Raw genomic sequence first — 20,698 nt, 5'->3', positions numbered from 1 at the left:
ACATCCTCTGCCAGCATTTGGTGGGCCATGCAGGTCTGCCAGAGCCAACGCCGAGCTGGGCAGTCAGCACCCTGAGATGCTCTCCTACCGCAGATAATACTGGGGTGGGAAGGAGGGAGCATTGGGGCCAGGGCCACTTTTCCACTTCCTAGCCAGCACTACTGGGCGGCCTCTCGGGTTCGCATGCGCACTCAGCTGCCCCCACCCCACCCCCGCGAGGCCACGCCTCTGGCCCCAAATGGGAGGAGGCTGCGAGGCGGGGCGGGGCAGACCGAAGCCCCGGGGTCCAAGCTCCAACCCCAGTCCGCGGGCTGCCCGGGTAGTATCTCCCCTGCAGATTCCCAGGCTGTGGCACGAGTTGGTCCAGCCCTCGCCCCAGTGCCCGCACTGTGCCCTGCATCCCGGGAGTCCGGCTCCAGCTGCGGCGACGCCGCAGGTAGGAGGCGCTGCGTGGAGGGAGGCGTGTGTGAGCGCACACGTTAGTGTGTGTTTGGGTATGTGTGTGCAGGTGCAGCGCGGACCAGTGCGTGCCTCCGGAGCACGAATCCGAGCAAGGGTTGTACATCCCGTGGATTCAGGGCTGGGAGTTGCGCGCTGGGCTGCAGGCCTAGAAGGCGGAGCCCCTGCCCTCCCTCCCCCAAGATCCTCCCGCCCTCCCAACCCCCCCACCCGCACTCATCCCCACCTCCACCCGCAGCCCTGGCTGAGGGGCCTCCCTTTCCTCCACTTGGGTGTTTTGAGGTCGTGTTCCCAGCGCACATGCGCTGGAGTGTGCTTATAACAGGGGCTTGACTTTCTAATCTTCCTTACAAGTTCCCTTTCCTGTCCCCACCTCTGTGCCCCTCAACCCATTCAACCTTTTAACCTTTCTTGATGCCCCCATTCCACGGCTTGGAGAAGGCATGAAGCCAAAGATCCCAGCTGTATGATCCTGCACCCCTTCTTGGCCATAGTCTCCTGGTTGAGTGGGTGCCTCTCGCCTTGCCTGCAGGACTGGGTGTGCGGTGCTGGGAGCAGGGCGGGTCTGGCAGAGACTGGCTTTTCTCTGGAGACTAGCCAGGTTCCCACTTCCATCTCTCATGATTGGGGGGTGGGGGGCAAAGGAAGTTCTTCCTAGGGGCCCAGTGGTGGAATAAGACTGAAGATCATTAACAGGTGCTAAATTTTCCCCTGGCAGCCTTTCCTGTGGTGCGAGTCCGCCCCAGACTTCACACAGATGAGCCCCAGCTGCAGAAGGGAAGCCAGCCTCCCTCTAAGGTGACCCAGCCAGAATTGGCACCCAGGTCCCCAAGGCACAAGGCACAATCTCCTCTGTGCCAGAGGGTGGAGCACTCAGCCACTGCCGAGGGCTGCTAAGTGTTCAAAGAGCCAGGGAGACCTTCCTGAGATGTTCTGCCTCTCAAGAGAGGGTTGAGACCTCCCAGGATTGCTGGACTTTATTACAGGCTTAGTGTCCTGGGTGGAAGAGAAGGCCAGAGGAATGGGGTGTGGTGGGCCCCACTGCGGCCTCTGTTCCAGGCCGGGTCAGAGCCTGGGTGGAGTCTGCCTGCCCTAAGAGGCCTCTCTTCCCACTGAGAGGCTGGTGGGCTAACAGATGAGGCCCTTACTTGAGTGCTGAGAATAAGGCAGGGACCATCGCTACCCGGGAGCCGATAGTTCATTCAAAAGGGGTTGGGAAGCTCAATATGATGAGGAAAGGACCTTAGAGTTCCAGTCAGGCCAGGACAGAGTGTGGACAAAGCACAAAGGTGTGAAGCTGAGAGCCAATGGGGAAGGCGGGTGTGTCTGGGGGGGTGGAGGTTGTGATAAAGGTTAAGCACGACAGCAGCACTCCCCCCCCCACTTCCTCTCTGTTCTCAGCACCCAATCTGGGCTAGGTGTGGCAAGACAGGAGGGGATGTTGGGGCTCCCAGGAGTCGGGGAGCTCCAGGGGAAGCTTCTCTCAGACGGGACCACATGAGATGGGGGTTGGGCACTGGTGGCAGGAAGCCTGGGGCTTTCGGTGAGATATCTGTGGGCTTCTCAGAAGCCTGTGCTGTCTCTGTCTTATTCTACCCTACTTTCCCTTAATGCTCTTGGGATGGCCCTGAGATCCCGTTTCCCATAGAAGGAGGCCTTGCGTGGCCCCTTAGAGGGCACTGGGAGGCCACTCTCCACCATCCTCTTGCCTGAAGGGCCTGTCTTCTTTCTCCTCAAGACTGGCTCCTTGTCCCTCTGCTTGCCTGTGCCCTTGAGGCAGAGAGCTTTGCCTGTGCCTCGGTTTCCTCTGGTGTGTGGAGGGAGGCTAAATGCCGCCCTGTCACAGAAACTTGGGGATGGTGATGGTGACATTGAATCTGCTGACGCAGCATTTACTGTGAGGTGTTTGGTAGCCAGTTGACAGCCATTGTCACCAAGTCCCTTCACTGAGTAAAGGGAGGGTCATTTTGGAGCAGGAGGATGGAACAGTGGTGGGACGGTCCCCCTGAAGTGGGCACCGGAATGAGAGGACCTGCTGATCACTCTGAATCCCCCCTTTACTTCTCTCTGTCAGATTGGCCAAGTCCTCTGGCCACCACAAACCCTTGGGAGAAGCAGGGGTAGGGCAGCTGAGGGGCACCCTACACATGTCTTGCAAAGGGCTCATAGGTATGAGTCCTGGCTGTCCCCAGTTACAGACAGTAGGTCTGTCACACCTTCTCCAAGTAGCTCTGTAGGCTGAGCAGCCTGGGCTGGCTGGCCTATCTCTGTAGCTGGTCATGTTGATTGAGCCCTCTCCTCCCCTATCTCTCAGAGCCTGCGGGGCCCCTCCCAACTACCCAATTCCTTCAGACATTTCTTTTGCTCTGTCAAGCCTTGCTTTCCCATAGTTCCTTGTGGTCCTCAGGCTTGGTCTGCAAGCGCTCCACCTCGGCAGCCTCTTCTCTGGCTAGCGGTGCCACCTTGGGATTGCCTCAGATCAGGTGGAACCACCAGCTTCCTTTAGGCCTCAGTTGAGGGCTCAGTTAACCATGCTCTGTTGTTACTGTTGGGACCACTGTCCTTGGGACCCCAGGCTTCCCAGAGTTGCCTGTGAGACTAGGGTGGCGCGTGGATGTGTCCTGTGATCTTATGTCTTGGTGGGGCATGTGGTCAGATATAGAAGGTACCAGTGGCCAGAACAGACCAGAGCCTGTTCCTGGGCACCAGGTTGCCCATTGCTATCATGTGTGCACAGGTGTGGAACAATGGCTGAAAGGCTGCACATATGTCTGCTTCTACTGGGTCCCTGCCTGGTATCCTGTCACCCCCCCAACTGGGTGACTTCTGTCAGTCAGGCTGAGGTGGGATGCTGTGACCACCTCTCACTAGTAACTAACTGTAAGAGGCGACTTCTTGTTACACTGGGGCAGTTCAAGCTATAATGTCATCCTCCTCCAAGCAGGAGGGAGCAGTCGGGCTCCATCACTCACCGGGTCCCCTGTTCATCAGGAACATTTTCCCTCATCATTACTGAACCCAAAAGGCCAGAAAGTCAGAGGCTTAAAGCAAGGTAGATTCACTCTCCTGTGGTCCAGGGTGTCGGAAGTCAGAGATGAGCCTTGTGGGACTAACCTGCCGGCCAGCTCCTTCTCAAGGCTCCAGGGGAGACAGTCCTTGTGACTAAGCCACCCCACTTTCTACTCTACCGTCTCATTCCATTTCCTCTGCTGCACTCAAGCCTCTCTGTGTCTCCCTATCTTTCTGTTGTTGTTTATTTTCAGTTTTATGTCTCACCGTGTGCTCGCGAGGTTTGTGGTCCACTGGCTGTGCATGCGCCGTGGCTGGTGCGTGGCGCTCAGAGGGCAGCTTTCTGCAGTCGTTTTACAGCTTCTGCCTTTACGTGGGTGGTAGAGTTGGAACCCAGGTCCTTAGATTTGGGCAACAAGTGCCTTTACCCCATGAACAGTCTTGTTGGCTCCTCCCCACCCCCTTTTATTTGAGTCAAGGTTTCCTGTAGCTCAGTATAGCCTTAGACCTTGAACACCTCATCTTCATACCTCTGCCTCCAAAAGGGACACCAGCATGTGCTGCCACACATGGCTTCATTCATTCATTCATTCATTCATTTGTTCAGGGCACTGGTGAGGAATGATTCCAGAGCCTTGTCTGTGCTAGGCAGGCACTCTGCCGTGGGGCCATGTTCCCAGCGCTGGTCTTTCTTCAAAGGACATTTACAGTTACTTTTAGGACCCACCTAGGGTCCTCCCCCTCTCCGTCTTCAAGCCTTTAGTGCTACATGAGGCCCACCGGGTCTAAGGATTCCGATACGGAGGTTTTGGGGAGTCACCATCAGCCCAGGGAAGAAACTGATTGCAATGTTTTTGCAGAACTCCCTCCCCAAACACACCTACACCCAACACACACACACACACACACACACACACACACCTACACCTACTCCCCAGTGCCTACAACAGCTGGTTTCCCTAGTCAAGGTCCTGGATAGCTCACGAGGTCACTCTCAGTGGCTGGCTGTGTCCCCTGCCTGCATCCTTTCAGACAGGCCTGCGCTGCTTTGTCTCTGGCCCTGGTTGAGTCGATGGGAGCCAGAACCTAGTAACAGTAGAAGAGGGGACACTCTCACCATGTCCCTGCGGTCACCCCAGTGACTGGGTCCCATCCTGCTAGGACTGTTCAGCTCATGTGAGATGTGCATTCAATAAAGCCAGTGCATGGCTGGTCACTGGGCCCTTGCCAGCATCTTTCAAGAGGCAGGTAAGCAGGGTGTGGCAGCACATGACTTTAACTCTACCGCTTGGGGTGGGGTGAGGCAGAAGCAGGCAGATTTTTTTTTTCCGTCTGTGTAGTCAGTTCCATCTCATGCCAGCTAAGGTTACTTAGTGAGACTCTGTTTAAAAAGAACGACAGAAAGACAGACATACAGAAAGAAAGAAAGAAAGGTGTGTGAAAATACTGAGTTCTGCTAGGTAGGAATAGGTATGAGGGGAAACGGGCCAAATGAATTGCTTGGCCCTTCCTGGCCCTGACTCCTTGTTCTAAGAGTGGGACATTCCAAGCCTGGCTTGGTTTCCTGAGCTCTAGTTTGTCTCTACCTGCGCATGGGGCGGGGACACTGGCATCAAAGGCTGCTATGGGCAAGAAGGATAGTCAGAGCTCAGAGCAGTGTACAGGGCCTGGAAGTGTCACCCCATGCCACTCACCTTGATGTCTGGTCCATCACCCTAGGAGGCCTCCAAGGAAGGAGCCCAGCTGACCCCAGAGCACCCTGGCCTGATGGCCATGGCCCTATTTTCACTCCCACAGCCAACCGCATGTCACACTAGGTGCCTCTCACCAAGTGCAGCCAGATTTCCTGGTCCAAGTCTTGTCCTCGCCGGCCCAGCTTGGGCCTCCTTTTCCCTTCTGCTTCCTTGTTAACTTACTTTTGACATCCTGAGCCTGCCTCTCTGGGCTTGCTTGCTCAATCCTGTTTCTTTCCTTTCCCCCACACCCTGTCCTCCAGCTGGCCCTAACTGGTTTCTTTCCTTCTCCTCCTGCCCTGCCGCCTTTCTGAAGCCCTTGTCCACACAGTGTGCCCACCCCCCCATTCCCTCACCCTACCCCCACCAGAGCAGACTCTGTGCCCCCCACCCCCTGGTTCTGTCTCTCTCCACCAGCTGACCTCGGGGCACAACTTTGTCTGACTCCTGCTGCCCCATTGGCCAGGCACTGAGCAGGGGCAGGGGCAGGACCCGGGTGGTGGGCCAGGCAGCCCCAGGCTCTGATGTAGGACAGGCTCCTCCTGCCTCTGTCCTGAATGTTCCTGCCTCTTCCCCAGGCAGTGGAAACAGCCCCATCTGCTTCTAAAGCTGTACAGGAAATTTGAGTTGAGAAAAGGCACCTCAGTTTCCCCATCTGAGAATTGGGTACCATTACTCATTGGGTTTCAAACCCTCAGTTTTAAGAAGAAGGTGGAATTAGGGTCATAGCCTGCCCATGCGAAAGCGGGGAGGGCGGCAGGGAGGATGGCTGTCCTGGTAACAGACCTACCAGATTAGAAATCAAGTATCAATGCGGTCTCTACCCCACCTTTCATGGTAGGAACCTTCAAGTCAAAGAAAGCAGGAGCACCTGGGGTCACATGACTGTCTGTCCTGTCAGGGGAGTGAGTGGCACCTGCATCCTGGGCTCCGGCATCCTGCCCTCCCTCCCTCATCCTAGTGGAATCCACTCCTTTGCTGAGAATACATGCTGCATCTGCCCCACCCTCACCCCACTCCCATTTCAGTGCCTTCTCCGCAGCGTGTGATGCCGGGCTGTGAGGTGTGGAAAGGTGACCCCTGTCATCCTGTGGTGCCCGAGCTGAGGGTTTTCCTGAAGAGTACGTCTCTGAGAGCTCAAACAGTGGCAAGTTAGTCACCAGGGCAGAGCCTGTGCAGGAAGCCAGCCTCTCCCCCAGGCTTTTGGCTACATTTTCAGCTTCTTCCTGTCACTGCCCATGGCCCACAGGAGCCCAGGGGTTGAAGTACCCTCCGCCCCCCCACCCTACCGTAGCCCACCTCAACATCCTCCTGCTTGCAGAGGCCTCCCAGCTCTTGTCTGTTTATGACGCCTTCAGCAAGACCTCATCCCAAATAAGAACAGCTGTGGCCAGGCCTGTGACTCAGGGCCACACAGAGCCAAGAAAGAACTTTTCCCCACTCTGTGTATATGTGGAGGCATCCAGGCATCCTGGACCTCCATCCCTTAGGGCTAGCTCAGACTCAGTGTTCCATGTGCCTGGCCCTGGCCCCTCCGGCCTTGGGGGTGGTGGGGGTGAGGGGTGAACAGGGCCACCACCTGGCTGGTTGGTGTGTCAGGAGCTCCTTGTCGTTGGGCCAAGAGGGTTTGGACACCAACAGAAACGATAAGAAGGGAAGGACAACAGGATTTCCCAGTGTGGGTGCCAGCCTGCCTGGCGTTGGCTGGGTGACTCATTTGGGCCTGGCTGCCTCCGCTCCGCAGCCAGAAGTCTCTACAGCCAGGAGCCTGGAAGCCTGGGTGGCCGGAGCCTGGAAGCCTGGGTGGCCAGAGCCCAGCTTTCCCGTCACACTTGCTCCATCCTCATCTGTCCATTGTCCCTTCCTCAGGATAGAGAGAGTAGGAGGCCCCCGTGGGCTGCAGGGGGAGGCAGACTACAGCTTTGGCAGGACAAAGAGATAGGTCTACTGAGAATATAACTAAAGTGGGGCTTGCCTCACCCCTGCTCACAGTGCTGGGGAGAGAACCCAGGACCCCTCTGCATGCTAGCCACGCACTCTAACATGGAGACAAGAGCACCCAGGACCCTCTCTACATGCTCGCCACACACTCTAACATGGAGATATATCCCATGCTTCATCTGTAAGTGTAGCCAGCACTCTCCCTGGCCTGCAACCTGCTCTTCCGCCTTTGGGAGCACTGACCACAGTGCGTACGCCCCCAGCGCACGCCCCCAGCACATCTGCCACCCTGGTTCCCTCTCCATCTGGATTGCCTCGGGAGTGAGCAGTTCTGAATACACCTGACTGGAAAGCACAAACAGTGCCATAGTTGGGGTAGGGAATGTTCCCCAAAGGCCCATGTGCTGAGGGCTTAGGTGGCAGAACCCTTTGGAGGTAGGAAATGTCCTCAGGTCACTGAGGGTGTGCATTTGGAGAGGAACCCCGATTTCTCCTCCTGATTTCACTTTGCACAATCATTATGGATTTTGAGGTCTGCCTCACCTCGAGGTCCCCAACAGTGCTGTCCAGCCCCACATTAGAAGCCTGAATGTAATGTGTTCACCCATCATGGGTTGGGACCACTCGAACTCTGAGTCAGGTCAGCCTTTCTCTTTAGAAGCTGGTCATCTCAGCTGTTTATCACAGTAACAGAAAACTGACTGGCTGACACGGTAGCCATTAGCGGTGAGTTACACCCGCTTTCTAAAAATTCATCAATATTATTATTATTATTATTACCATTATTATTATCGTTGTTATTATTATTGTGTGGGAGTGGGGGGAGGCATGTCACAGCAGGTGTGTGGAGGTCAGAGGGCAACTCTGTGAAGTCAGTTCTCTCTTTCCCTCCCTCCCTGATGTGGGTTTTGGGAGTTGAACTCAGGCTGCCAAGTCTGGGTAGCGGGGTGCTTTACCCTGAGCTGTCTCTCTGACCCTTGTTTTGGCTTTTTCAAACAAGGCCTCATGTAGCCCAGACTAGTCTTGGATTTCTTTTGTAGTAGCGTCTGGCCTTGAACTCTGGATCCTCCACGCCACCGTGCCCACTTCACATACCTCTGGGAGTCACACTAAGCGAGTGCTTTGCCAACTGAGCTGTTCCCCAGCTCCTAGGCCACTAGTCCTTATCCATTTGTCTATTGGTGGACACTTCGGTAGTTCCCGTCTCTGGTGAGCTCTGCTGTGGTGAGCATGGGTGCAGGTGTCTCTTCCACCGTCTCTGGTGAGCTCTGCTGTGGTGAGCATGGGTGCAGGCATCTCTTCCACTGTCTCTGGTGAGCTCTGCTGTGGTGAGTATGGGTGCAGGTGTCTCTTCCACTGTCTCTGGTGAGCTCTGCCATGGTGAGCATGGGTGCATGTGTCTCTTCCACCATCTCTGGTGAGCTCTGCTGTGGTGAGCATGCGTGCAGGTGTCTCTTCCACCGTCTCTGGTGAGCTCTGCCGTGGTGAGCATGGGTGCAGGTGTCTCTTCCACTGTCTCTGGTGAGCTCTGCCATGGTGAGCATGGGTGCAGGTGTCTCTTCCACCGTCTCTGGTGAGCTCTGCTGTGGTGAGCATGCGTGCAGGTGTCTCTTCCACCGTCTCTGGTGAGCTCTGCTGTGGTGAACAGGCGTGCAGGCGTCTCTTCCACCATCTCTGGTGAGCTCTACTGTAATGAAAGTGGCTGCAGGCGTGGGATTGCTGGCCCAGGCTAGGCCTGTTTTAGATTGTTTTGTGAGTGTGATAGGGGCTTTAGCATATAGCCGAGGCTGGCCCAGAGCTCATGGTCCTCCTGCCTTGATCTCCCCACTGCTAGTGTCATAGGTGCACACTCATTTGCTGCTGTCCACGTGGCTGCACGGGTCCCCTTTGTCCACATCCTCACCCAAGCTCCGTTCATCGTCCAAGAACTCTACCAGATGTGAGAGAGCATGTTTACATGTCTTTTTCGGTTTTGATTTTTCCCCTGATGGCTACTGATGTTGATAGACCCGATGGCTGTTCATATTTCATTTCTGAGAAGCATTTGTTTTGGTCTTTTGCCTGTTTTCCAGCTGAGCGCCTGCTGTGTGGCCACTGAGCTGCACGAGCACCTTATTATGTTATAAATTGGTCTCTTACCAGAAGTCGGCTTTGCATTCTGTGGGCTGCCTTGGCTCCGTGGATCACATCCCCTGCCTTGCAGAAGCTGTTTAGTTTGCTGTCGGCCTGTTTGTCTGCTTTTGCCTCTGCTTTCTGTGCTTTTGGAATTATATAAAAATAAATAAATAACTGCCCAGACCAGTGTCATGGAATTTGCCCTGTTTAACTCTGGTAGTTTCACTTTACAGTTTCTGGTCTTTAATACATTTGAGCTAGGTTTTGCACATGTGAAATTAGGGTATAATTATATTTTGTTACATGTGAGTTTCCCCTGTTCACACCCCCTTGACTGCAATCTAGTGTCTTTTTCCACTGAGTGATGGTGAGACCTTTGCTGAAAATTAATGAACTTTAAACATGTATCTAACCCTCTGAATTCCTCTTTGTTCTTGGTCTCATGCCCCAGTGCCATGCATGGTATTTTGATTATCATAGTTTTTCTCTGTGTGTGTGTGTGTGTGTGTATGTATGTGTGTGTATGTTTGCGTGTGTGTGTATGTGTGTGTGTGTGTATGTATGTGTATATGTATGTGTGTGTATGTTTGCGTGTGTGTGTATGTGTGTGTGTGTATGTATGTGTATATGTATGTGTGTGTGTGTGTGTGTGTGTATGTATGTGTGTGTGTGTATGTATGTGTATATGTATGTGTGTGTATGTTTGCGTGTGTGTGTATATGTGTGTGTGTGTGTGTGTGTGTGTGTATGTGCGTGTGTGTGTGCCGGCTAGTTTTTTGTCAAGCTGAACACAAGCTACAGTCATCTGAAAGGAGGAAACCTCTATTAAGAAAATGCACCCGTAAGATTAAGTTGTAGACAGGCTTGTAGGACATTTTCTTAATGTGGTTGATATGGGAGGACCCAAACTGCAGTAGGCAGTGCTGTCCCTCGGCTGGTGGTCCTGGGCGCCTCAGCATCTCAAGGGCTAGGACCGTGAGTGGAGCCATCACACTCAGCTCCACTGTTACTTCTGAGTCAGTCTTTTCCCAGCCTACTGCGTCACAGTGAGCATCCTCTTCAGATGCTGCGGAATTCTGTCCCTAGTCCTTTGCTGAGGCTTTTCTGTAGCATATGAATCCATACAGAAATTGACTACACTGCTGGAACTCTCCTGATTTTCTGTGTCTGTATTCCTCAAGAACCTCTGACCTGTATCTTTCTTTTTTCTTTTGATGTATGTATGTGGGTACGTGCACCTGAGTGCAGTGCTTGAAGAGGCCAAAAGAGGCCATTAGATCCCCTGGAGCTGAAATTGTAGGTGGTTGTGAGCCCCCATGTGGGTGCTGGAAATACAGCTCAGGTCACCTGAGAGTGCAGAAGGTGCCCTTAACCTCTGAGCCTCTTCTCCAGCTTGCCTGTAACTTTCCTTTCTGGCTTTGGCATCAGGGCGATCCGGCCCTGCCTTTTCAATTTGGTCTAATGAAATCATGTACCAGTGCCCCTGTTGTTTAATGCCATGCCTGTGAGCTCCATCTCTGGGGCTGCGCACAACCATGGGCTTGTTTTCTCTTATTTGAACAGAGAACAGCAACAACACCTCTCACCCAGTCCTTTATTGGTGGCCTTTGAATAGTTTCTGATTTTCTTTATATATATATATTTTATTAATTTATTCATATTACATCTCAATTGTTATCCCATCCCTTGTATCCTCCCAGTCCTCCCTCCCTCCCGCTTTCCCCCTAATCCCTTCCTCTGTGACTGTAACTGAGAGGGACCTCCTCCCCCTGTATATGCACATAGGGTATCAAGTCTCTTCTTGGTAGCCTGTTATCCTTCCTCTGAGTGCCACCAGGCCTCCCCATCCAGGGGACGTGGTCAAATATGGGGCACCAAAGTTCGTGTGAAAGTCAGTCCCCACTCTCCACTCAACTGTGGAGAATGTCCTGTCCATTGGCTAGATCCGGGTAGAGGTTCGAAGTTTACTGCACATATTGTCATTGGCTGGTGCCATAGTTTGAGCAGGACCCCTGGGCCAGATTTGCCCATCATAATGTTCTTCTTGTAGGTTTCTAGGACCCTCTGGATCCTTCTATTTCCCCATTCTCCCATGCTTCTCTCATCTAGAGTCCCAATAGGATGTCCTCCCCCCTGTCCCACTTTCCTGGTAAGTGAAGACTTTCATGGGACATGCCGCTTGGGCTAGTGTCTAGATATAAGTGAGTATATACCATTTGACTCTTTCTGCTTCTGGGTTAACTCACTCATTATGATCATTTCTAGTTCAATCCATTTGTCCACAAATTTTGGGAATTCCTTGCTTTTAATAGCTGAATAGTATTCCATAGTGTAAATGTACCACAGTTTCTTTATCCATTCTTCTACTGAGGGACACTTAGGCTGTTTCCATGTTCTGGCTATTATGAATAAGGCCGCTATGAACATGGTTGAGCATATGTCCTTGTGTGCTGGAGCATCTTCTGGGTATATTCCAAGAAGTGGAGTAGCTGGGTCTTGAGGAAGCCCTATTCCCAGTTTTCTGAGATAGCGCCAGATAGATTTCCAAAGTGGCTGTACTAGTTTGCATTCCCACCAGCAATGAAGGAGTGTTCGTCTTTCTCCACATCCTCGCCAACATGTGGTGTCACTTGAATTTTTGATCTTAGCCATTCTGATGGAATCTCAGAGTTGTGTTGATTTGCATTTCCCTGATGACTAAGGAGGTTGAGCATTTCTTTAAGTGTTTCTCAGCCATTTGATAATCCTCTGTTGAGAATTCTCTGTTTAGTTCTTAGCCCCATTTCTCAATTGGGTTTTTGTTTTGGTGGTGTTTAATTTCTTGAGTTCTTTATATATTTTGGCTTTAAGACCTTTGTCAGATGTAGGGTTGGTGAAGATGATTTCCCAGTCTGTAGGCTGTCTCTTTCTTCTGTTGACAGTGTCTCCTGCCTTACAGAAGCTTCTCAGCCTCATGAGGTCCCATTATTTATTAATTGTTGACCTTAAGGCCTGGGCTGTTGGAATTCTGTTCAGGAAGTTGTCTCTTGTGCCAATGTGGTCCAGGCTCTTCCCCACTTTTTCTTCTAACCAATTTAGTGTCTCTGGTTTTATGTTGAGGTCTTTGATCCACTTGGAGTTTCTGATTTTCAACATAACAGCTTCTACTGTGCTAGCTCAGGCTTCGACATGTCTGGGATTCTCGCACGTGCTCAGTAGGAGGAGGAGAATCAGGAGTCCACCGCTTTAAAAAAAAAATCTTTAAAAAGAAATCTGTGCTCAACATTCTTGTGTTTCACTGGTTCTGTGGCATATAGTTGATAGAGTCTCAGAGTAAACTAACAGGACGATGACCTATGTGTTGCTCTTCCCCAGCAGAGTCTCAAGCAGCTTTGCAGAGTCACTGTGTAGGTGCCCACCCCTGCCAGGTGTCAGAGCTCCACTTGGAGTTTCATTGTTTTGTTTTTGAGGATGGAACCCAGGATGGTATATATGCTAACCCATCACTGTGCTGCTACTGAGCCTTGAACCCATTCCACACTTGGGACATGTGTCAGCTAGCATGCGGTGCTTCTCCCTCTAGCTCCCCTAGTAGGATGTGCTGGTCTCTTCCCACGGTTTTACCTTGTGCTTCTTGCCGGTCGGTGAAGTCCAGCACTCCCCTTCTATTTGCTGGATGTTTGGAGTCGCTCTTTCTTTTACATTGTACTGTTTTGTTGTTGTTTATTTTTGTTTTATTGTTATTTTATGCGTATGGGTGTTTTGTTTAAATGTATGTCTGTTCCTGTGGAGGCTCGAAGAAAGAATTGAGTCGCCTGGAACTAGAGTTACAGATGGTTGGTTGTGAGCCATCATGTGGGTGTTGGGAACCGAACATGGGTCCTCTGCAGGAATGCCAAGTGCTCCTAACCGCTGAGCCAGTTTTCCAGCGACGTTATGCTAGTGGTAGGCAGCCCCGTGGCTGGGGTTCCACTGCCGTTTTCTTGGGGTTGGTTCTCTCTGTAGTGTGAGGTAGGGTCAAGGTGGCTCTTCTCCCATGTGGAGAGTAAGTGACCCGCCCTTCACTGAAACAATGGTTCTCTCCTTCCTGTGCCAAGCCATACACCAGGTGTCTTTAAACCTGTGGACCGTGTAGACTCTGTGCTGTGCTGTTCCGTTCCACTGATCTGTTTGTCTACCCTGGCAGTGTCTCGGTGACTGGAACTTTAGGACAGGCTGCTTGACTGGGGTGTGGCTGCCCTAGCTGGGCCTCTGTTGATGGCCTTGGCTCTTCTTGGCCCTTTGTATGATCCTGCTATTGGATTCAGGCTCAGCCTGTCCTCTGGCTCTTTGATTGTCCAGGCTACACTATTTCTTCTTCCAGAAGCTCTTATTTCTGACAAAGACCCTGCAGGCTGCATGGCCTGTGCAAGCCTCCAGCTAGTCCAGTCCTGGGGCCCTTGTAACCCAGGCTCAGTCACATTGGCTGAAGGGCAGGGCCATAGCCAGCTCAGCCTGGCAGTGGGGTGTGGGCCCCAGCTGGCACACAGCCATCAGGAAGGTCAGGAGGCAAACGGATGCCTGGCCCAGTGGGCAGAGGTGGGTGGCTCCAGATGAATGCTGACTGAGAGCAGCTTCCCTTAGGGCCCCACCCCCTCCTCTATCTTGGTTTATTTTTATGTGTATGAGTGGGGTTTTTTTCTGCATATATGTTTGGGTACCATGTGCATGCCTGGTACCCCCAGAGGTCAGAAGAGGGCTTTGAATCCCCTGTTACAATTGTGAACTGTTCTGGAGTGCTGGGAACAGAACCTCCATCCTCTGCAAGGACAAGCAGTGTTCCTAACCACTGGGCCACCTCCCCAGCCCCAGCCCTGCCTCTTTCGAGTTTGTCCTTTGCACCTGGGTTGGAGTTCCATTCCATCATTTGTTACGATGGTTCCTTGGTTACTGAATCCCAGCACCTCACTGTGGGTAGTGAGGGTGCAGAGGCCCTGTCCTCAGAGGGTAGACTTGGAAAATGGACAAGACGTGTCCAAATGGGCATAATGTAAACCAGTGCTGGGCTCCTGGGGGCTCCAGGTGGCCAAGGCAAGAGCAGGATTATGAAGGAGAGACACATGCAAGTGCCCTGAGCTCACTGCTTGAGGGACCTGCAAGAAACGCCTGACACTGGAGTGCTGGCCGCCAGGGTAAAGACAGCAAGAGTGAGACTAGGAAGCAAGGGAACGGCTGGGAGGCCCAGCCTGTCCTGTGCGTTACCCAGAGTCTTGTCCAGCTCAAACACAGGTAAGAAGTGAGCATGCCTGGAGCACAGGCCTGGGGAGAGAGGCTGGCGCGTGAATCTGGGTTTCCTGCCTTCCCGTTTATACTTTGCTTTCTGAGACAGTGCCTGGAGTCACAGGGAGAGGCTGCAGTCTGTGATCCCCTGAGCCTCTGACCCCATGTTGTACTATGTGGTACAGTCTCTTGGAGGGTGCATGGGGCTGAGTATGGAAAGGTCAGGTCCCACAAGGACTCCGGGAGGCCCAGGTCAGCTTGCTTGGCAGGCATGAGGAGGGGATGACTAAGGGGTAGCAGAACCTCTGTTGGTGCCCACTCCTGTTTGTCTCTGCCGTCTTTCCCCTCCCCCCCCCCCCCCCCCCCCCCCCCCCCCCCCATCCCCCCCCCACCCCATCCCCCCCCCCCCCGCTCGCTTCGACTCCCCCTCGCCCGGAATCTCCTGGTTGCCCCATCTTCCTGGGAGAGCAGATCCTCCCTGTAGTGTGTTGACCTCCCTGCGGCCTGGAGAGTAGCCAGAAGCCTCATTTGTCATTTTGGCTGTGTGATCTCAGCCAGCTTGCTCCCTCTCTGGGGTCTTAGGGAATCTGAAATACTGGAACCGCAGTAGCTGATTGCTAAGATCCCTGATCTAATTCTTGAGGCTTAATTTCCTTCCTGAGTCCCTCCCTGCTGGTGGAGCCTGCAGGGCAAATGAGCCGGCTTGGCTCCTTAAGGCCCAGTGACTTGCCGTCTCTTCTTTCTGTTTTCCTAGGGCTCCAAGACTAAGGGAGGCCTAGGACTAGAGAAGACTGACACCCCGCCCCCGGGTGTGGGGGGCAGAGCAGAGACTGGGGACCTTAAATGGTTGGCTTGTGTCACCTAGCAACCCTGAGTAGGCATAGTGACTGCAGATACAGTACAAGGCATTGCTGCCCCCCCCCCCCCAGGTCAACGGGACACTGACCCTCCTTGCTGTGCTTTTGGGTCCACATAAACTAATGTCTCCTTGTCATTTCTGCTTCTCCCCTGCCCTAGAGAGTCCTCTGTCTTCCTTTGCTTTGGGCCGCAGCTCAGTTGAAGGTTGTGTAGGGCGCTTGCCTGCCGTTGCCTAGCACTTTCTCCTGAGGCCAAAGTGGGCCTCTTCCACTTGAGGGCCAGGGTTCAAGTTCACCGCCTCCATGGGAACATAGGTGAAGTGCCTTGCCTCACAGAGCCCCCCCCCCCCGCCACCCTCATTCTGAAAATGGCCTATAGCATAGCCACCTGGCATTGCTCTCAGCAGTGGACACAACCTCTTCCTCAGTGGCTTGCGTGTGGTGCGGGCCCGAGAACTGGAGGCTCTTTGGAATGAGAGGAGCCTTGACCCCTTGGCTCTCTTTGCTCCGCCCAGTGCCTCTGGCTAACTGTAAGGGCAACCATTCTCTCCCTGACCTGACCACGTGACCATCGTGAAGACTAATGAAAGGGGCTCAAAGAGGCTGAAAGACTTCTCCACAGTCACGTGGCAGATGAGTAGTTTGGCCAGGATCGGTGTCTACATTAGTCCTACTATCAGACTTTGCCCAGAAACCATTCTAAGAATCCTGCCTCAGTTTCCCTCATGGCCAGCCTGAACCTCAATAAAGTGGCATGTGTTGTCCCTTGGTGAGCCTCGGCATGAATAGATTTGGACAGGTTAAAGATGGAGTGTGAGAGACCCCTGCCAACACTCTTGATGGGCCAAGCCTTACTGCTGTGTCTCCACCCACCCCAACCCCTGCTCCCTAGGCCCTCCCCTGACCACATTAGGGCAATGTCTGTCCCTTGAACTTGGTCAGTGTACAAAGTACAGTATGTAGGGTGGCCTCCTGACCCCCTGAGAAGTGAATAGAGCCCCAGGTGACAGGAACCTGCTCCCTCCTTAAGTGTAAGGTGCACATAGGATACAGTGTGCCGAGTGACAGCTGGGAGCAACCTGTGTCAGGGTTCTCCTCCACTGGGCAGGAATGAGTCAGGAAGAGAGCTTTGAGATGCCCATGGCTGAGTCCTGTGGGTGTGACAGTGGCCACAAGCTCCTGGGGGTGGGGGGTGGGGGGGGCGGGCGGAGGTGGCCGCTTGTATGATTCAGCCACAGAGCAGTAAGGAGGGCTGGCTAAACAAGACTGAAAGAGTGAGGTGGGTGTGGCCTGAGCCAGCCCTGGACATCTGGCACTGGTGGCCTGAGGGCCTGGTATTGCTAGAAGGGAGACACTCTCAATTGGCGAGGCAGGCGGTGTGCGTTCCTGTCGCCTCCTTGCCCTATAGCAGGTACTGGCTGTGTGACCTTGAGCAGACCTCGGCCCGGCTCTGTCCCACCTCTCCTTTCCTGTATTGTTGGAATGTTGCTGGGAGGGGAGTGCACTCGCTGGCCGGAGCTCAGCCAGGACTTAGGGTGCCCGTGACTGATGGGCTTCTCATCCTCCTGTCTCCTAGGGGCCTCCCCTTCTTGGGGACGTGGTCACCATGTTCTCCTGTGTGAAGGCTTACGAGGACCAGAACTACTCAGCGCTGAAGCGGGCCTGTCTGCGCAGGAAGGTGCTCTTTGAGGACCCCCACTTCCCTGCCACCGACGACTCACTCTACTATAAGGGCACCCCAGGGCCCACAGTCAGGTGGAAGCGGCCTAAGGTTAGTGTCCAGCTCCCCTGCCCAGGGCAAACGGCCCCCTATCCTACAGGTAACCATCTATCTGCCCAGCCAGGCCCTCTAAGGCATGGAGTACTCATGGACCAAGGGTGCGTCAGGACTCCACTTTCCTTCCCAGCGTCACTTGGGGTGTATATGAAATGTCGTGAACGGGCCCTGCGTGCACTAAGGCGTGGAGTCATGTTTGAGGGCAAGTTTGCTTTGCTGATTTTTTAAAGTCACTTCCTGTATAAGTGAAAGCACGTACTGTCACCGAGCTGTGAGGGAACAGCGGAGAACCAGCATCACCTGTACCCTGAGTGTTGGTCCAGAGCCCAAGAGCTGCATGCTTAGCAGAAATGACTTGGTTCTGAGTCCTATGTGTGACATGGGCAGAAGGGTCCTGCAGAGTGGGCTTCCCGGGTGAAGGCTACGGTGCTGGAGGGCACCGGCCCAGGCCCATTCCCGGCCTTCACCACTAAGCTGGCCACAGAGAGACAGTCACTGACAGGGGACAGTGGGAAACCAGGTGCTTCCAGGTCACGTGGGCAGGTGGTCACAGTCTCCTCCCTGCCCTGTTCTCAGAACCTACAGCTGCAGGGTGAGGCCAGTGGGGAAGTCACATAGAGGCGTAGGTAGCAGGTGGGACCTGGGGCAGAAGAGAGAGAAACACTGCCCACTCCTGTACCTGGCATGTCAGTTCTGAGGGCCTGTGGAGCCATGCAAACCTCTGGTTCCAGCAGCATTTGGTGGGGAGTCAAATTTGTACTGTGCAGTCTCTCTGGTCCTTGGACATCTGGAGAAAAAATGAAATTCCACTTTCATGATTTTTCCCGACCACCAGCCTTGGGCATTGCTGTGAACTGGGGCTCTTGTCAGGGAAGGAAACTGAGGCCAAGAGGAAGAAGGGACCACACATCCAGGAGTAATGCTCCTACACCCTCCCCCACCCCCACCTCCGACACCACACCCCGACACCCTGGGTTCTTTGGCCTCAGATCTTGGGGCTCTGGGGAGCTTCTGACTTTGTCTTCCTTGTCCGACCTAGCAACAGGACTTTGGGTCTACTCTCTCATGCCTACTGCTATCTGCTTCATCAAGGCGTGGGGAACGAGCTGCCTCTTAAGGGCCTTTGTAAGATCCTGGTTCCCGGGGAACGAGCTGCCTCTTAAGGGCCTTTGTAAGATCCTGGTTCCCAGGAGGAAAAGTGGACACCTGAGCCTCCTCCTGCTGCCTCCCCCTTGCTGCCTTGCCCTGACCTCTTCCTAAGACTGTGGGCCACAGTCCAGGATGGGCTTCACGAGGCCCCAGGCTTTGGAGGGCAGGCTGGGCAGGGTGATGACAGGGTCATGCCACTGCTGTGTGACCTGATGGCGTTAACTGCCCTCTCGGAGCCCTTTCCCCTGGGTTCGGGAGTCTCGCCACCTCCCTGGCACTCATCCAGCTGCCGTCCTAGCTGTAGCTGAAGAGGAAGGGCAAGCTGCCCACCTTGGCTAGGACACAGCACATGTGGTTGGCACGGATGGGGACACCAGAGCGGGGGGACACCATGGGACAGGAGTCGGCCTTAAAGTCTAGGTCAGGCCTGAACCCTACTGGGTCAGTGCGTTGGGCAGAGGAGATCCCATGGGCCTGGTGCAATGGAAGGGAGTAAGTGTCAGCTGATGGCGAGGTCTACAATGGAGGAAGTGGAGCGGCCTGGGTCAGGAGTGGGCTGTCCAGACCTTGACCATTACAAGACTGGCCTGGGGCAGCTGTGCTCCCGAGAGGTCCTAGGGCCTGAAAGACTGTAAGCGGAGCAAAAGGCCATTTGTCCCTGCAGCACATTGCAGTTCCACTTCCATAAACTCCTCTCTCGGTTGGCCGTTACGGTGACCTCTCTGTTCTTAGATTCTCCTTAGACAGCCTTCCAGCCCCGAAGCCACCAGTGTCCCTATCTCTTATCCTCCCAGCTTGCAGTTTCCCAGCCTCCCAAGTCCCAGGCACTCAGCCGTCCTGTCCCCAGTTTCTCAGTCTCTCCAACCTCCTAGCCTCCCAGTCTGCAGCCCTTCCTCAGCTCCCTAACACCTTAGCCTTGGAGCCTCCTAGGCCCCAGGCTCCCTAGCCTCTGAGTGCCAGCCTTCTTGTCTCTCCAGCTCCCAGCCCCCCTCCTGTCAGTCAGACTCTCCTCATTGCCTTTTTTCTCCCCAGATATTATGAAGAGCCTACTTTTTGAGACAGCCAAGCTTGATCCCAGCCTGAAGCGACCTGTGGCCTTGAGAAAAGTGTCCCAATCTCTGGGCCGTGGCTGCTCATCTTTCAGTGTGTGGGGGGTGTGAGGATTGGGGTGGCGGTAATTCTGGCAGAGTATGGTTCCTAGAAGTTGAGGTACTGGGGGTGTCAGACACACGGAGGCAGCAGCAAGCAGCTCTCATCCTTCTTGCCAGCCCCATGGTGGGGAGCCAGAGCTGGCTTGGTACCTTGTCATCCGCTCTGCAGGTGGCACCAGGTCTCCCTCTTGGGCATCCATCTTACTACCTCCTAAGGGTTCCTGTTGTATCTCTTTCTGTACTAGGAATACCCGCTGCCACCTCCTCCCTCCCCCACTGCTTGCTGAAAGACGAGGAGGTGATGGGAGGTTCCGGGGAGCCAGGGATGTGGGCAGAAGCCACTTTTGGTTCTCAGGATTTGGGCTACAGCCTTCTACACCCCCCCCCCCTTCTGCCTTCCCTATGTCGGACATCAGCTTGGCGGTTCCAGATAGAATGCATGGGGGCACATAGGAGCCCTTGAACAGCATTCCTTGAAGCAGCCTGATGTCCCCACCTGCCCAGAGACTCGTGCTCTTTCTGGGAAAGGTGCCACTCTCAGAGTGCTGAGCACTCAGCCCTTTATAGGAAGTCCTCTGCTCTGCCTATAACTGGGCTTCTTGGGTACCTACCCCTAGTCTGCTTAGAGCATCAGGGAAGGCCCTGGCCTTAGAGGAGGCGGAGGAGATGGGATGGATTGCTGCTGGGAGATGGGAGAGGGAGGGAGGGCAACAGTGGAGGAAGCAGGCACCACATTCTGTGACTTTTCTGTTTTGTCCCAGGGAAAGGTCCTGCAACGGCCATTCCTTTTGTGACCTTAGGCTCAGGAGGAGGCAGGGGGAAGGATAAGGACAATATACTGAAGGTGCAGCTATGTGCATGGCTGCTCGGCTCTTACACCCAGCACCTCCCTGGTTGGTTGTGTGCCTGGCTCTGCACCAGCTGAAAACCTGAAGTTCCTGCTGAGCCAGGAGGGGTGTGGCTCAGCCCTAGTCAGATCTGGGCCAGCTGGTCTAACCCGCTGAGGTGACTGCAGGTTCAGAAGCCTATGCCAAGAGGCATCCTGGTCAGAGGAGTAGCACCCCAGCCTAGGGGGACAGTTCTATCCAGGGTTCACAGCAGGCCCTCTGCAGTCCAGTCTAGGGCACTTTGTCATCCCTCCATGCCCTATGGGTAGCCTCTGTCTCCAACTTGCCTCCCTGTGCCAAACACCTCCCTTGTGAGGGAGCTCACCGGCAGGTAGAGAGACCTACAAGCAAAATGGTGCCCCGGGCCTCAGGCCCAGCTCAC

General features: G+C 54.1%; 1 protein-coding gene across 2 annotated transcripts in view; it reads left to right on the top strand.

Moving 5' to 3' along the window:
- The first annotated feature begins 246 nt into the window (after positions 1-246).
- Positions 247-20,698, top strand: part of Capn5 (calpain 5) — a 55,222-nt gene continuing 34,770 nt past the window's right edge. The window contains exons 1-2 of one of the 2 annotated variants that reach the window (XM_051148987.1): positions 247-436; positions 16,929-17,123. In XM_051148987.1, coding sequence (XP_051004944.1) covers positions 16,959-17,123 — 165 coding nt within the window. In that variant the 5' untranslated portion in view covers positions 247-436; positions 16,929-16,958. Of the gene's footprint in view, positions 437-16,697; positions 16,764-16,928; positions 17,124-20,698 lie in introns of those variants that run through there. The other variant, XM_051148988.1, reaches the window with a different exon arrangement.

This window comes from Acomys russatus, chromosome 7 (assembly GCF_903995435.1).
Source record: "Acomys russatus chromosome 7, mAcoRus1.1, whole genome shotgun sequence".
NCBI lineage: Eukaryota > Metazoa > Chordata > Mammalia > Rodentia > Muridae > Acomys > Acomys russatus.
Note: the sequence above shows the minus strand (reverse complement) of the source record. Positions and strands in the feature narration are given on the sequence as shown.